The sequence below is a fragment of the Limulus polyphemus genome, unplaced genomic scaffold, assembly GCF_000517525.1.
Source record: "Limulus polyphemus unplaced genomic scaffold, Limulus_polyphemus-2.1.2 Scaffold4482, whole genome shotgun sequence".
NCBI classification, from domain to species: Eukaryota; Metazoa; Arthropoda; class Merostomata; order Xiphosura; family Limulidae; genus Limulus; species Limulus polyphemus.
In genome coordinates, this window is record NW_013670092.1 from 47,290 (window position 1) to 66,096 (window position 18,807).

Sequence of the window (18,807 nt, forward strand, 5' to 3'; positions counted from 1 at the left end):
GAAAGGGATCTTGGTGTAATAGTTGATCAGTCTCTTAAGCCATCCAAGCAGTGTGTTGTTGCTAGTGGTAGGGCAAATTGGATTTTAGGCTGTATCTGCAGAAATACTGAACACAAGCCTAAAGAGTGGTGAAATTTAGTTGAATGGATGGCAACTGCCTGTTCTTGAAACACAAGTATTGAGAACAACATTTTGAAAATCTTCTATACTTGTGTTTCTAGAACAGACAGCTGCCATCCATTTAACTAAGTTTCATCATGAATACTTTGCATAAGCAATCTATCAAAGAAGTTTAAAGAGGTTATAATTTTATTGTATAGGTCACTGGTTAGGCCACATTTAGAGTATTGTGCTCAGTCTTGGGCTCCTTACCTTAGGAAGGACATTTATTTGTTGGAAAGAGTTCAGAGGAGGATTACTAGAATGGTGCCTTGGATGGAGGGAGTTTTCATACGAGGAGTGGTTGAAATCTCTCAAATTGTTTTCTCTTGAAATAGAAGAGTTAGAAGGGATCTATTTGAGGTGTTTAAGATTTTAAAGGGAATTGATAGTGTTGATGCATCATCTTTTTCATATTAACATTGAGAATAGTAGAACTAGGGTACACAAATATAAATTTTGGCAGGATAGGAGTCATCTTCATCTAAGACAGTTTTATTTTTCTTACCTGGTGGTTGGCCTTTGTAATAGGTTGCCTTCAGATATTGTGGTGGCAGTAAATTTAAGTGAGTTTAAGAAAAAGCTTGATAATTATATGAATGATAAGGGCTGTCTTTAAGATTTAAAAAAAAAAATTATTAATAGTTTTAGTTTAATTTAGAAGATTGGACAGCCAAGATGGACCAATAGGTCCCATGTTGTCCTAAAACATTATGTTATATTAAGCTGTTTTCACTTGTTCAGTTTTGTAACTTGTAGGCCTAAGTAACTTTTCAAATTATGTTAAAATGGAGCTACTTTACTAATGGTGTTACAACTAACATAAAACAAATAAACTTGTACAATTTCACAGCTAATCAACTGAGTAACTGAACATACAGGATAATTAACTAACATTGATCCAGATACTTCATTGAAACTGAATGCTTCACCAGATTAATACTGACTGACTCACTGATACTTGTATTTATAATTTAACCTTGTTTATAGAAACTTTGTAAAGTCTCTCAATCACCACATTCCTGACTTGTAGGTTTTCTTGGACCAATTTAATGTCTTGCACCCTTTAGCTAACATCTAAATAAAAACATTGAAAATGTAGCTTACAATAATAATGTTAATGGCTGCATTAATTTAAACATGAATTGATTATCAATTCGAATGTGTGTGTAATGTGTTATATAATTCTAATGAGGAAATGTTAAAAATCCTAAAATACACAAATGAATATAATATATATGAAGAGCTTAGTTGGAAAATGTGGCATACATTATTCCAGGCAAAATTCAGCTGCCTACGGCACTGTTGTGATTGTGTTCAGTGTTACATAAGAGCAAACACCTGAAAGTTATGTTCTACATTTTTTAAGAACAATTACATTTTTCCAACATATCCCCACCCACCCCCAGACATGAAGACTTTTCTTTTATTTTGGTGAGTGAAGCAGTTGACTTTCTCTATAAATCATCCACACATCAAAAGACTGAGAAAGATTTATCAATGACTAATGACCTCGTCTTATAAAATGTCATCACTTACCATTTCGGGTCTTGTAGCATGATATTATGATAACATATATATTGAATAGTTTGTTTTTTACAAACAAGAAGTACTTGTATTTGGGTGTGTTGTTTGAATACATGAAACATAATATATTCAATATTTAAAAAAACTTTGCTATTGCAGGCCTAGACTATCAAACTCACTGATATACTTTCAAATTTTAGATCTGTGTTTGTGATAAATGTTGTGCTTTCAGCACAACAGTGTCAGTGCCCTTTGTTCATCACTGGGTAAATACTATAACTCGGTATTTTGCCAGATAGTCACTTCTAATTTCAAGCCCTACCTTCATTGGTATTGCATTGCTGCACAAAGTCATTGCAGATATCTGTCCTGTTTCTTTTGATACATTAAACATCCTTTGAACTCTTCACATAAACATCCTGCTGTAGCAGCAGTGGCTCTGAATAATGGTATGCACAAACAAACTGTATCAATTTCATGAACAATATCTCTGAGGGTTTCATATGTTGTTTTTCTCCTGCAGTTGTCTCATTGTTTGCAGAAGTTCAAGGCTAGTTTTATTTCAGCTTTTCTCTTCTGTTTACGTGACTACCCTTCAGTTTCATGAACCACTTGTATACATGAGGAATCATCACTTTGCGGTTTCAACCATTGGTGTATCCTCAGTCTTTTCATCTCTCTTTTATTAAGAACTTGTTTATATCACATAAATTAAAACAAGTATCAGTTTCTCTGCCATCTTGTAATTGCATCCTAATAATATAATATTTCAGCAGGTACTGTTTACTTCCATACAGCATATGGGGGAACAAAAATCCTGTTTCTGTCAATATTCCCTATAGTTGAGCTTGAGATATGTTCTTTCAGGTGAGCTATTTTACAAAGATTTAGGTGGCTGAATAGTAGCATATACTTATATTCCTAAAATCCTTCAAAACAGCCACTTGTTAACCTGAATTTTAATCATACATGTTAGCAGTACATTTGTAATAGGACAGTATGTTAGAAACAAATTCCAGGATGTGATAGACACCAAGACATACAAATTGTATTGTACAGAAGTTTCCAGGAAGCTCGCAGATGTGGTTAAATACCTTGACCATAGACCCAACTACTTTAACAGCATAAAGATGGGCATCGTAGATTCTGTAGTTTCTATAATGAACAAGATTTATAATACAGAAGGTAAGAAATATTAAGAAAAACCCACTACATATAACTATTTTTTGACATTGAGTACTTAAGCTTTATATAGGGATTGCAGAAGTCCCTACTAGTAATCTTGAATTGCTTCTGGTGACTCAGTTTTTGCAATTCAATTCTAAGCTTTTCATATGAAGCCTCACTTGTATGGGTGAGACTTCTCAAAATCACAGTTAATCTTCAACAGTACTTGTATCCAACATCAGTCTCCATGTCACATACAGAACTGACTACATCTAAAGCACAAGTAGACATGAGCATAAGATTTGGAAAAGACAGAATTAGCTCCAGTTAAGACAATTTTATTTTTATAAAAGGTTTATTGGCTTATGGAATGAGTTACCATTAGCGTAATGGATACTGGTACTTGAGAAGGAAATCAATGATTTTTCTTATAAATAAAGGGTGGTTTAAATTTTTACTTTTCCTAAGGCTGACAGTGACCACCTTGGCCATTGTTAATTTATACCCAGAGATATTTGTACAAAAACTTTAATTGCCAAACCTTCATGTGATTCAAACTAAAATATGAGAGGTGGAATTTCCAGCAGTTTATGTATTTGTCACACATGTAGTGGTTGATTTTATTTATTATAATATAGGTGATAATAGTAGTGGATAAATAAAATACCTCATTCAAAGTTTTGTTAGATTTTGTGAAAGTTTTTGTTTCACAAAAAATTACTCTCCATTTTTTATTGCCAGTTGTTTAAGTAATCAAAAATGTCAACAATGTTGACTTGCAGGGTAAGCACTGGGTGGGTATACATGGACAACCTTGAAGGACCAAATAGTTCCTTGCTGCCCATATACAGTGCTTTAAGTTAAAAATCAGTTAGAAGGTACCATGCTAATTTTAGGAGGTACCCCCATAGGTGTGCGGTCTCGGTGACATAATTTTTATTGGTCCAGTTTAATATTTTGTAATAATTGAACCACAGAACTACTTATAAATCTAATTAAATCATTCAGGTGTTCATGGCTTTACTGTAGAATGTATAATCACATTGGAATGTAGGTTAAATTAAATATCATAAAAAATTTGTCATCCCCCACATCAGTTCTATTTTGCAAGCTTATTATTGAATGAACAACACTATAGTAGAATTGATGGATTGCTCATATTTATTTGGGGTTCATAAGACTTCTAAGATCCATAGATACTATAAAAGTGTAACAAATCGATTGTAACTTTGATTAGTAATAGTTAATAATAAACATAATAAAATGTGATCAATAGTTTTTGTAATCAGAAGCTCCTATGTCTTTCCATTTTAAAGGCTGGAAAAATTTTAAATTCCTGCATTTTCTTTTTGCCACATTTGTAATCATGATCAGAATAATACATAGCATTCTGTAGGAATTAATATGCACTCAAGTGAAACTAATATCAGAAGTGCCTTAAGTAACGTTTGTACATTTGCTCTTGTTTGTGATGAATTTAAGGATGTTCATGAAGGAAATTGAAAAATGATTTCAGTGATTTTTTTTCTTTAAACTTATTCATTTGTAAGTGGTCCCTACACTGATAATAGATGGGTAAAAATACAGGACACCAGCCCATTTTGAAACTGCTATTACATTATAACTTGTGTGATTAGCTGTTTACAACAAAACAATCTTATGGAAATGTTTGAATCAAGGTTTGTATCATGCTTTAAAAGCTGTAACAGGCAACATGTTCATAAATGGCTTTTACTTAGCACTTAATGCCACAATAGAATTTTTAACATTTGTAACAAAAGTTACTCAACAATCCAACAGATCTTCAACTGTTGGATCTACATTTACAGATGATGTTGTCAGGAGGTTCTGTAGAGAAAACTATCGTGTTCTAGGTGGATCACCTAAAATATGTCCATTACTAAACTATGATGTATAAATAATATATGTTAATTCAAGGGCTGCCTGAAATCTAAGAATTGGACTGACTAGATACACAACACTCTGTAATATCAATCTGTTTGCAGTAGCCCATTATGTCAAAGATTATACAGTGAAATGAGATAATTCTGAAATAGTGGTACATGAACAACACTCAAAAAAAGAAGCTTGCTCATTTACATCCAACTAATTGATGATAATACAGTCAACCAAGCACAGAACTTGGCAAAACCTGTACATCCCTCTTGAAACTACCAAAATGTTTAGTTGATTAAGGTCCCTTTAGTGATGAGATCTAGTTCCTCAGCAGTAGATTAGTACACTGAGTATAGGATACAATTTAATTTGTAATTATTTTCTAATGGTATATAAACAGTAAAAAGAGAAGTAACTAGTTAGTAATTAGACTTGCATGATTTTATTGATTATTAATCATAACTTGACAAATGACATTTTGTGGCATAAATTTGAAAATAGAATATATCTATTTTACATATTTATCTAAGTTGGTATTTCCCAAAGAGTGTGTTTCGGCTCTAATTTGTAAGTGAGCTTGCTGAGTGGCTCAAAAAATTCCAGTTTTATATGACCACTTCAAAAAAGATTACAATAAAATATGTTAGAATAAATATTTCTGTGTGATTACAAACTGAAAATACAATTGCAAGCTACTTTGTGTACCATTGTCTGCTTTCCAAGTAGTTGTGTGTTGGCTTTTTTTGTCACTATGCCTTTAGTGGCATGCTAAATTTTTTTTTTAGTAATTGTGGAGGTGAGAGAGGAGTTTGGAAATTAGATTCACATTTTGGCAACTTGTAGAGCACTATTTTCAAATTTGTTAATTAAAATGAATACTAAAAACAATAATGAAATAACATTAGAATTGTAGAATCACACAGTGGTGTATTTGTGCAGTGTAACTACTATTAACTAAAATGTTGGATTTTAGTATATTGAATTAAACATATGTTTATATAGAAATCTTGAGAAATTATTTTGAATGAAAGAAATTGAAATCTGGCTGTAACTCGTACTAGTATATGTTTTTATTTTAATTACTCACATTATAGGTTCTTAAGATATTTAAATTGATCAATTTGTTCTAAATTGTTTGAGTGATTGAAGTCTTTAATTGTCATTGATAACTGATAGGTTAAAGAACTGTAACTTATTTGAATATATCACAGAAAATTAACAAAATTGGTATTAGGAAAAGGATATAAGCCCATCACATATATAAGGAATGCTAAAATACAAAGAACTATGTGCAGTTAGCAGTTGTTATAGAAACAAAACAAATGAAATGAGAGAGAAAAAATGGTCACACATTTTTAAATGATAAGGTATTTCAAGTGGACTTAGAAAAAGGATGTTTAAGTTAATTATACTATTGAACACTAAGATAGCATCTTTGTGAAACCATTTTGTTGGTCTCTTGAGAGTAAAACATTAAATCGAATTTAGTTTGAAAAAAAGTGAAGACCTTGTGAATGTTTGAATCACTAAAATGAAACAGTTTTTATATTTAACTTTTACAATTTCAGGTTTTAACTTCTCTTTCAAGAACATTGACATCAGTGTTACAGAAAAAAGTCTTATTGGAAATTATCTTAAAATGTGATAGATCTTTCATAATTGTACTTTGTAATTTGAAAGCCTCATGTATAGTTACTGTTATTGTGAAATTAAAAAAGAAACTTAAAGAATTATTTGCTTACTGAAAAATGACAAGTAGAAGCTATATGCTACGTACTTCTATCAAGCTATGAATGGAATTTGGAGTGATTTGCTTGAAGACATGGTGTATGTGTTGGATATACAAGACTGTTTAGTTTAAGAGATATTATTTGGTGATTTAATATTTAATGATTACTGTATTGGCCCGATTATAAGGTAATGTTTTTTGATTAATAATTAAGCTGTAAAATTCATAGTTGCCTTATAATTGCGGCTGGCCACAGGCCCCTTCCCCCTACTCTAGCTTGTTGCATTCCCGAATGTCCAGATAGCATCCATCTATGCATGCAGATGTTTGCTCAAGGTCATTGCTAATTCTTGCAACTTATTCACCTGCAGGCTGTTCAGTTATAATATTGATTTTATGGACCTAAAAAAGGACGTTATAGCACTCAATTTTTTTATTTATCATGGTTTTTGAAAATGGGGGTCACCTTATATTCGAGATCGCTCTCTAATTGGGCCAATACGGTATTTAGTTTTCATAATAAAAGTGTTAAAAGTTGATTGTTTTAAAAGCAATAGTTATGACAAATTTTGTTCCATAACTGCACAAGTAATATGTTGTGTATATAGTTTAATTGTTGCATTAGGCTTAAAATTTTTCCAGTTATGTGTAATATTGTTGCTACTACAGGGCTAGAGATTTCTAGATTATTCTGTCGTGTGTTATAAATATGTGCAGATACAGAAACCAAAACAGCAAAACTAAATTCACCTCCTCATTCCTATACAACTATACAAACAACACAAATTTTTATCAATTGCATACTGTCAGGTTTATACAGTAGGTGTTGTGACTTTTTGGCAATAAATTTCAACAATAAATGGACAGCAAACAATCCATTTGTTTTAAAATAATATATATTCAAAAGAAGTTAAATGTATGTACAAAAATTTATTTACCACAGTTGAATCTCGAGCTTTAATAAATAATTCTCTTTTTCGTCAAAAGTCCACATAGGCTGGTTCAATTACTTTATAACCCAATTGAAAAGACAAATTATTTATTCTCTCCTCTTTTATCACAATACAATGGTGATAAGTTCACTCCAGAGCTTTAAATAATTGTCTTCTTTTGCCAAAGTGTACACAGGCAGGTTCAATTACTTTAGAACACCCTTTGACCAGACAAATTATTCTTCACATATTACCCCTAAACTAACAATCATGCAGTCTAACTTCATTTTCTTCTGACTTACTTTAACTGGGTGGAAGTGTGATCTCAATGGTGTAAATAGTCTTGATTTTTCTGGTTATTATGTTCTGTATATGTTGTTGATTAATCAAAAATGACATTTATGCCACTGGAAACAATACCCCTTTAACTTACAAAAAAGGGTTGCATGTAATGTGTACATCAGGTAAGCAAAACAATTAGTGTATTAATTCTGTGTTTAACCTTTTAATTATTGTGCAATTTTTAAACTCCTTTATGCACATGTCATGAGCTTTTACTGAATTACATTCAAAATTTAGTTAAACCACTATACTATCAATGTATTTTAATAAAGTTTAAGTATTATCTTGTGCGTTATAGCTCAGTCTTATGTTATCTAAGTTTTTATTTGTTTATTTCAAAAGAAACCTTAAAGAAAAATCTTTAACTTCTGTTTTGTTGTCATGTAACACATGAGCGTTCACAGATCTTAACTTTTTATCTCTATTACTTGAATAATAGCACATCCTCAGCGTATGTGTTTACTGAATTCTACTCCTATAGTGCTATTTACCCATCAAAGTTTCAAGTTTATTTGAGTCAATTTGGAAGAGCACAAGAAATAAATATTCTCTCCCCCAACAGTAACCACACCCACCTTCTATACTTACACTTGAAATTTACAGGCTATGTGTACTTACTTGACGTAACTGTTTATAACCAATAGAATGAGCTAATTTTAAGCTACGTTCTCACAAGGGTTATTTTAAAACTGGTGCTCAGTATTCTTTAAGAAGTGTATCAAACCACTCTTAGCATTGTTACAGTTTTGCCCTTGCTAGCACTTTTCAGTATTTCACACCTTGCTACATATCAGTTTCTTAGACAGTTAAATTGTATTTAGGTTTTGCTTTTACATTTTAGTTATTTGTGTATTATTTATGCTTTAAAATTCATACTTGGAAAGTCTAATAATTTTTTTAATACAACTCAAATTTATTTTTGCTCTGTGAAGCTTAGGTCACTAAGCAAGTGCAAAAACATTTTGCCAAAGGCTAAAATATCTGCTGATGATACAGCTATGTTGCCTGGGGACACCTATTGACATGTATCAAGATGAACAATAAACTGTAAAGGACAGAAAAGGAAAATAATACTTTAAAAATTAACTATAAGTGAAAAGGTGAAGATGTGAGATTATGCATATAACCCAAAGAAGGTATTTTAAGATTATTCGAGTAAGGGTTAAAAGGTATAAACATATTTCTGTTTCTTAATTTTAAACATATCATTGCACTCTACATTAATGATAATAGCTACAGTTAGTGATGTAGAATGTGAAAAATTAAATATATACATTTAACTTAAAAAAACTTTTGGTATTCATTTAGGAGGTTCTAGAGGTTATGCAAATAAAATTTGAAAACTGTAAGATAGAAAAAAGTATTTTTATACTTAACTTGAAAATCACATTGCACTTGAACTATTCAGAGTCTAAGTGCAAATAAGTACAATAAATAATGAATTTTTTGTAGAAATAGTAGAAAAAATCAAAATAAAATATTTTTTGAAACTATGTGCATTTAGGAAAGTTCCTGTCAAATTTCGAGCAGTTTCATCCACTAATTTTATTTTTATAATGAAATATGGCAAGAGTTTGTTACATCGTCCTTGTGTTGTGAGGACCCAGTAACCAAAGGATTAAAAATGTTAATATAATGATTGTTATAAGAATTACAGCTGGAGGCATGGAATTGAATGTTTGCCAGTATTAATATGTTTAATGAGTGCACTTTAATATTAAGGCTCTTTTTTTTTTTGTATATTGTAGAAATGGACCAGATAATTGGGATCGAGCAGATCAAAACCAAAGTCATGACTATGATGGACCAGCTGGTATGGAACCTGATGGAAATATTGAGGTAAGTATTGTTAAAAAATCAAAACACGCAGAACTGAAGACCAGAAATATAAATATTCTGTAATTAGTAACATTTTTTTTTACCAACTTTACAAGATCATTTAGTGGTGAAACTCTCCATTTCTTCATATTCATTTTATTTTTGTTTTGATGTAATCTTTCTAATGGGTTAAAAAACACAGTTAACACGGGATTAACTGCAGGGAATTTGAAGTATAGTGTTTCTTCCATTATGAAAATGCACATTTAGATTGCCTTAGTGACAAACTGATTATTGGAAAATGTATGAACAAGTGCCAGATGTAAAGCAAAAAGTGAAAATTACTATACTTTTTTGAAGAAGAAATACATTTTACCTTGAAATCTGCAATTGCATAAGAGAATGTATTTGAAAGAACAAATCTTGAGTATTTGATAAAATGGAAAGGAATTTTGTCTTAAAAAGAAGTAATACTTTATCATACAAATATTATTACTTGCATCTTCATTAGGGTACAATGTAATACAAAAACTGATAAAAATGGTATATAAATAGGCTTATTTATAACTAGTATTCAATAAATTGCACTGGGTCATCTCAAAACATGTAATATAAGACAACAATCAAACTGCGTTAGAACGAAACTTTTTAACATGTTTTAGATTAGGCTCTGTTGCTTAAAAAGTAAATATAGACATTTTTATGCTATATTTTTAGGTTATAGGAAAACATAGCTTAACTGTATAAACAAATTTGGCTATAGAACAATGAGTAAATACTTATACATTAGTCTCAAAGTATGACACATGAATTGGACAATAAAAATGTGTCTGTAAAATAAACTCCTTTGTTATTGTTATATTTTCATGAATAATAGAATTAATATATAACAAAATATGTGAGACATTACATAATAAAATCTATAAATTGTTTGTTAAATTGTAAAAGATAATAAAGTTAAATTTTTTTATGTTATATTAATTTTTAAAATTTAAGTAAGGGTCCTATTAGTGAGAATAATTTAAAGTGGCTGACCTGTATTTCTATTTGCCGTTGAGTTTAAGGATTGAATAAAATATGCTTCTTTAAATTTTCTGTCATTGTAAGATCTTGTGTTTGTGAGGAATTTGATTTTTAAAATAGGGTTATTCGTATTATTGATGTGGCTTTTGCCAAAGTGTTCTGCAACATCATTTATATGTATTTATGAGTTATTAATATGTCAAATAATTTACTTTGATTAACACTCTGCACTTAAAAAAATCAAGTGAATATCTTGTTTCTACATATTTTGTACATTGGATTATTTTTTTCAAATCCCCCTTCTTCAAAGTACAGGGTGGTCCAAAATTATCTTTTCCATTTTAAAAGTTAATAATTAACTATCTAAGGAAATACAACCATGCAGGGGGAAAAATATGATGGTGGGGAATAATGAATTAAAATCGACCAGGTGGAAAATATTGTTCTTCTTTAAAATACTTGACTCCATAAGTTTACAATGATATATTTTTTATTATTGGTTATGATATTTAAATGTAATCTTTATTAATTTGCATACACTGATGAAGAAGGCTGCTTGATCATTGAATTGGTGCTCCTTTTGTCAAAAATTTGTTTAGCATTTTCAAAAGTTTGATTTTCTGGCTTATTTTGAAGAATCGGCCATGCACCAGAAGCCTTTGTTTTAAGAACTCTGACAGCTATAGCAATAGAATTCTCTTTACTGAAATGGGCACATTGAGTCCCTGTATATCTTAAATGTGCTATCGTAGATCCAACAGCTGAGGAACTGATGACAGGTTTAGGTTTTCTTTTTACAAAACTTTGCTAACATTACATACTGCACATGAAGCCTTATCCAACACTCTTATGGTAACAAGAAAACTAGATTTCTCCATTTCAAGCAAGATACCTTCTGCTAATTATAATAAATCTCTTTTGGGGATGTGGGCTTCCTTGGAAGCTCTCATACCCTTGGGTTGAGCTCTTGTGTTCCCTTCAGTGGACATTTCTTGACCAGTGGAACTTCTCCCATGAACCATCCTATTACACTTCCCCTTGTGATCAGGGCCAACCTTGCTGGGTGGTTCAAAAGGGAACTGACCACAGTAGGGGTTATTATTCCTCCACCTTGTCCAGAGTTTCATCTGTTTATTGATGCTTCCTTGGTGGATTGAGGGCTTTCCTCAATTCCCAAGAGATTACCAGTCAATGGTTGATCAAGGAGGTTACTTTCCATTTTCAACATCCTGGAACTTTTGGCATTTTGTTGGGCTCTGTATCATTTCCTCCAATTTCTGAGGGGTGAGTGGTTATGGTTCATTCCAGTTAATCCACTGTCATCAGTTATATCACCAAGCAAGGGGGAGTCAGATCCAGATTTCTGTGATTTCAGACTCTGGATATTTACTGGGCCCATGACCACTACATGATGCTCTTGGTGTGTTACGTTCCTGGCATTATGAATATGGTGGCTGATCACTTATCTCGACCCAATCAGTTTCTCCCCAGAGAGTGGTCTCTTCTATGGGTATTTTGGTGGGTGTGCTCTCAACTGGGAACACCACATATATAGGTGTTTGCCAATCACTGGAATGCCAAAATTCCTACATTTTGGTCTTTGGTTCTACACCCTTCAGCTCTGGAAGTAGATGCATTCAGTCAGGATTGGAGGGGTCTTCCCTCATATGCCTATCCTCCAATCAGACTCTTCTCCAGAGTCTTTTCCCTTATCCAGACTACTCTTTGTCATGTCCTGCTCATTGTTCCATATTAGTCTGCTTAGATGTGGTTCCCTCTGCCCTGGCCCTTACTAGAGTGACATCCCCTGCCCCAGTCTCACCTCCAACAACTGCAATTGGATTTAGTTCATTCTGGTGGTTCCCTCTGCCCTGGCTAGAGTGACATCCCCTGCCCCAGTCTCTCCTCCAACAACTGCAATTGGATTTAGTTCATTCTGGTGTCATCAAACTCCATCTTCATGAGTGGATTTTTATCTGGTCCCTTGTCTCAGCTCAGGGACTTACCCCCTCATGTTGCTTCTTTCCTTTCCCATTCCATTCGACCTTTCTCCTTGTCTGTGTACCAGAGGCAGTGGTCTACCTTCAGACCTTGGTCCGTTTGCTGTGGCTTCTGCTCCTTCCCATCCTTGGATGTTTCCTGCATCCCTTCCTCTTATGTTATTCTCTATCCTGATCGAGCTTTCCTTCCCTAGATATCTGCTGCTTGGGTAGGTGGTTTGGCATTCTCTCCTATTTCCTTACCTTCCATTTCCCACATGTACTCCCGTTCAATTCTGGATAGACTTCTTTGTCTGGTTTATTCCCTGAGATGTTATGTGGCTCTTACTGCCTCCTTTCATGTTATCATTCCTGTCTATTTGTTCCAAGATTTCCTCTGTGTCTCGTGATCTGTCCCCTATTGCACTCACTGGTTGGATTTGTCAACTCATACGACTGGTGTATTCCGACTTGTCCATGGAAGGTCGCCATCTGCACAGTGTTTTTTACACCCAATTCTTTATCTAACTGTGCATTTAACTGCTCATCTTTGCCGGCCTTTGGAGGAGATCATTCAGGCTGTGATATGGACAACTCTCAATACATTCATTGCACATTATCTGCACGACCTGACTGTGTCTTCCTCGGGCAGGTATTGTCTTCCCCCTATGGTGATTCTACACGTTTGTCTTTGCCTGGGATAAGTCGACATATTACTTTCCTATATATTTTTAGTTGATACATATCATATTTCAGGATCCCACCTAGTGGTGGGTGTTGTCTGGTCAGGTATGTTTCTTATTATATTTGTACTAGATATGAATAATTCTATAATGCTCACTGTTGAGATGGAGTGTTTCTGTAAGACCGCTGGCAGCCTGTCTGGTGGTACATGCTTCTATATTGTTTTTTGTTTTGTTTTTCACAAAAAGTTATTAGTTTCATTTATAAAGGACTGTCACTCATGAAACACCATGAGTAGAGCAGATGGGGGTTTCTGCCCATCCCTACTGACCCATGATTCCTACAATAGGGGTCTATCTGTTTTTCAAAATCGGGAATCACAGGCATCCATTGCAATGTCTCTGATGTGTTATTCCTCTGTACTCCTAATGTGTAATCCCCCCCCTCTCTCTTATTATGGAACACAGGAGTCTTTACCACTTCTGTTTCCAAGTCACTGGAGTGGTGGACTGTGGAGGTTTCCTCCCGAGTGGGTTTTGAACAACAAAATAAAGCTTTTTGGCCCATGTGTACCCACTTGGCAAGAAGAGGACTATAGTTGTTATAATCATTATAGTACTAAACAGTGAATTATACAATAATATTCAGTATCCAAGGTGCTTTCCCCAAATATTTTTTGCCCAGGGAGACTACACTTGTTGATCATATTTCTTAGGCAAGGCACTTCCACTGGATGTTTTTTGCCTAGATGGATCACACTTGGCATAATATGACGTAACCTAAGGTGCTTCCCCTGGATGTTTTTTGCCTAGGCAGATCAAAGTTGGCATAATCCTAAGTATCCAAGGTGCTTCCTTCTGGGTATTGCCCAGGCAGACCTCATTTGTTGTTGATATCTATATCTTATGCAAGTAGTTGCCACTGGATGTTTTTGTCCACATGGACTGCACTTGGTATAATCTGACATACTCCATGGTGATTCCCCTGGATGGATCACACGTGTTGATCTCAAATTTTTATGCAAGCACTTCTACTGGATGTTTTTGCCTGGGTGGATCACACGTGTTAATCTCAAATTTTTATGCAAGCACTTCCACTGGATGTTTTTGCCCAGATGGATCATATTGTCATAATCCAACATATCCCAAGGCATTCCCTCTGGAGGTTTTTTGCCCTGGCAGACTGCACATTTCAGATTCAAATACATCTTATGGTCCTTAAGCTCTAGCCAGTTATTGTTATTTTGTTTTTCTCTAGCTCATTTACTGACACCATACCATGACTCACCATCATTATGTTCGGTACTACATCTTGTTTTTCATCATGGCTCATTCTGATTAATCTACAAAAAATTCAAAACTCTGATGAAGCAATACAGTTTTGTATGCACTTTTGGGCTGTTGGAAACAAAAATGCAGACATTTTAAAAACATCATGGAAAAATAATTAACAGAATAACACCCATCTGCAAAAATGTATGCTATAAAAAATATAATGTTTGAAAATTTCCTAGTGTTCAGAATTAAAATTGACTTGGATAAACTTCTCATTAGAGGTATTTGTGAATGGTGTTATGATAGGGTTGGAAATAAAACTCAAACATAAGTGTAAGATCTGAAAGTCTAGATCCAAACTTGTTCTTTAAAAGTACAGCTAGTCCTTATTGTTCATCATTTTGTAAATTCATCATTTCTCTACCTTAACTTTATTATAGTTTTTATAAGTTTGGTCACTTTGACTGACCTCGTCAATTTCTTTCCTGCGGGAAACCTGCTTGGACTGAAGGTGAAATTGACAGTTATGTAGGGAGAACAACATAATATAATACACCATTTGATAGAGTAAAACCTTGGCTTTCTATTGGATGTAAATAATATATTACTAAAAATAAGATAAAATTATTGTTGGTCATCATAACTATCCCTCTGTCCACATCCACATCAGAATGAGCCAAAGGTTTTAGGCATTTTTCAATGATTATAAGGACAGTGTTCCTTTTGGATAAGGAATAATTTCATAAAAATTCCCTTCCTGAAAGGATATAGTTGAAACTGTGTTGCAGATATCTGTTCACTCACTGAGACTATTGGTATCGTAAATTAAGGGAACATTTTCTATGGGTTTAGCATTCATATTGTGTTGTTATTTTGAGCAAGCTGGTCAGGTAGCTATTGAATTCATTGACATAAATAATGAACATCAATGGCTTAAAAATATACACCTTTTGGACCACACTAGCTACATCTTCACAGTTGTAGAAATGGCCATTTAAAGCCTTTATATGCTTTCTAATGGCAAGATAATTTTCCATCAAATTTTGAACTTACTGATTAAAAGTTTTGGAGCCATCTTAATTAAGACTTTCTGAAAGTTAAGACATGCATCATTTTTAACATGCATACATACATAAGCTATGTGGTTGGCAATGAAAGAAAGAAAGCTTTTTGATTTTGATTTCTTATTAAATGCTATTTAAAAATAGAAATATTGCCATCTGTGTGGTGAAAAAATATTTTACTTGTTTGAAAAATAAAATTTTATAATTCAAAGAAAAGGAACTTTAAGCATAAATTTGTAAATCCAAAATTATGTGTTTAACTGACAGCATGAACCTTTTTATTTTCAAAAAAGGTTAAAGTTGCTTATAATGTAAAAAGTTTAAAAAACATTAAGAATTACTCTTGCAATTTAATCCTATGTAACTGTCATGATATAAAAACTGTTTAGTTTAGATGTTATTTATTTATTTATTTATTTTTGTGAGTGAATATTTTATTATTGTTTAGTTTTTGTTATAATAAGAGTTAAGGGCAGACGATTGTGGAAGGTTTTGTTAATCATTCATTGATGTTGAGACTATTGAATGTCACGTGCAATACATTGACGTCGAGAATATAGAAGGCAGACAGACAATTAAGTGATAAAGATATAAATAGCATGAGATGAACAGAAACAGCAGACAGATAATAGCAGAAGAAAGTAAAGTTACAAAAGGAAAGGTTCGGCGTGGAAGTGATAGGACTAATGTTTAATATGTTAGAGTAAGACTAACAGTAGAAAAGGAGATAAGAATAATAATTTATTCCATCAAAGCATGGTTCTAAAGTAATTGAATCAGCCTGAGTGCACTTTAACAAAAGGAGCAGATGATCTTCAAAAGAAAGAAGACCAAACAATTACGGTAACTCATGCCACAATTGTAAGTGAATCACGCACAGAATACTAGTGCAATGGTAATAGAGAAGATAGTTTGTCCTGTTAACTGAAATTCTAAAGTAATTGAATAGGCCTAAGTGGACTTTTGAAAAAGGAGAGAACTACATATATAGTATTTATGAAATGTCTAAAATATCTATAGTGTTGAAGAATTTATTGTACATACATTTAACTTGTTCTGAATATATATATATATATATATATTATTTTGAAAACAAGTGAAGTGCATGAAGTTTATTTGTCTTTGAATTTATCACTAACAAGTCACAGACACTTACTGTAGAAGAATCTTAAGCCCAACAACAACATAGTATATATTTATACTATTAAGAAATATAGCTGAAAGCCATTTTATTTTGACAATTGGCGAAAAGAACATACATTTTAAATTCCGAGAATAAATAATGATTATTCTTGTGATATTTCATGGACGGGCATTACTTAAATCATAAGTAGGGCACAACCAAGGTGTAGTTAACTGAATAAGAAAAAACACTTTTTTTTAAAAATTTATATATATATATATATATATTTTACATGTTCTGTTACAGAGTAACTGGGATGAAGTTGTCGACAATTTCGATGACATGAATCTGCGTGAAGAGCTTTTGAGAGGTATATATGCATATGGTTTTGAGAAACCATCAGCTATTCAACAGAGGGCTATTATCCCTTGTATCAAAGGTGTGTTCATTTATGTTTTTATGATAGTTTTTTGTGTTTTCCATTATGATAATAGAAAAATATATACACTCCACAAATATGTTATAGTTGCAATAAATTTAATTTGTGAAATATTTTGAAGATGTGGAGCACAGTGTGCTTATCAGAATAAATTTATCAGCTTAATTAACTCTGCGGACAGGGAGGGTCAGAATTGCATTCATTATTTAATTAAGCTACTGTATTATCAATATACGTTAATAAACTTGGAATCAAAATGTAAGTTGTAATTGAAATTTTCATGTTATCTTAGTTTTAATTTCTTAATTTCAAAAGGAAAATTTAAATATGTTCTCAATCTGCATCTCTAAGTTACATAACATAGTGGCATTCTGTCTTTTCCTTTATATGTATTTTTCTTTTTTTATAACTTTTTCAATTTTTTCAACCAATTGGAAGAAAATAATTCAGATATTTAAAAGCCAAAATATAAAATTTCTACCTCTTATTGCTTTACCGAGATATCTATATTTGTTCAACCCACATTGACATGTCCTTACCATATGAGAAATCTATAATTCTCTCTAGCATTGCTATTGGACACGTAGAAAGTGCATATTCCAAAACAATCCATTTACTTTTCTGCACACAATAGGTATTTCTTGCATGCCTGCCATTGAGATTTTCTGCACATCATTAGCCTTGAACTATCTCCCACTTAAACCACATTTTAACATGAACAGAGCTAGGACATGATGTAATAATCATGCAGTAATAGCCCTGACTGTTGTTCTTTTAGTGCATGCCCATCCTTCGTTTTTAACTTTTGTGAGATTTATAATTTCATTTCTCACTTTTTTTTCATTTCTAAACAGTCTTATGCTACAAGCTGTATTAGGATTATTTTCCACATTGTTTACCAACCCTTCCACCTCCCATTTCTGTGTCTTCATCCTCCTGAGGTACTAGCTCTGTTCACGAAGTCAAAATTTCATCTGGAATGAAATTAGTTCAATGTCTTTTACTGTGGTTATTTGCAAAACCCAAGAAACTGTACAACATAATGTCTTGGATCTCCATGCAGCTTCTACCATGCTTATGGGTGCTGGAGGTTCTTTGTCTGTGGAAAATGTTACCACCAACTTTCACAGGTACTGGACTTCACCTTCCTTCCCAGTTCCTCTATCTACTGTGTGTTCTATATTCCTGAGCCCCGACCATGAATTTGACATTTTTGTCCAGCTCTTTCCAATCTCTGGTTTTGATTGCGCCTCATTGTTCACTGTTGAGGGACTTAAGTATCTTTGCTGAGATGTTCTTGCCTCAGCATCATTCCTACTCTTCCCTATCTTATTCTCCTCATTTCCATGATTTTTTTAACATGGCATATGGTAGCTCCCATTTTGTCTTCTTGGATAATCAATTCCTGGAATTTCTTCTGCCTGCTTGGGTGTGGACCCTATGTCTCCTGTACTCCTTACTAGGGCTCACTTCTCTATCTTCACCTTCTTCTTGCTTTATCCCTTCACTATCTGTTTTCTTCTTATTTCATATCTGAGGCCCTTCACCAGGGACTAGATAATGGCTGGAGACGGCTTGAATGGGTAATGAAGAAAAACTTTAATATAAGTTTAACATAACAGCAAATGTACAACGTTTCGACAAAGTTTTG

General features: G+C 33.0%; 1 protein-coding gene across 1 annotated transcript in view; it reads left to right on the forward strand.

The window, feature by feature from the left end:
- Nucleotides 1–17,910, forward strand: part of LOC106471228 (eukaryotic initiation factor 4A-II-like) — a 35,608-nt gene extending 17,698 nt beyond the window's left edge. Inside the window, exons 2-4 of the mRNA XM_022399853.1 lie at nt 9,501–9,591; nt 17,024–17,156; nt 17,885–17,910. Of these exons, the coding sequence (XP_022255561.1) occupies nt 9,501–9,591; nt 17,024–17,156; nt 17,885–17,910 (250 nt within the window). The remainder of the gene's footprint in view (nt 1–9,500; nt 9,592–17,023; nt 17,157–17,884) is intronic.
- Nucleotides 17,911–18,807: the final 897 nt, after the last annotated feature.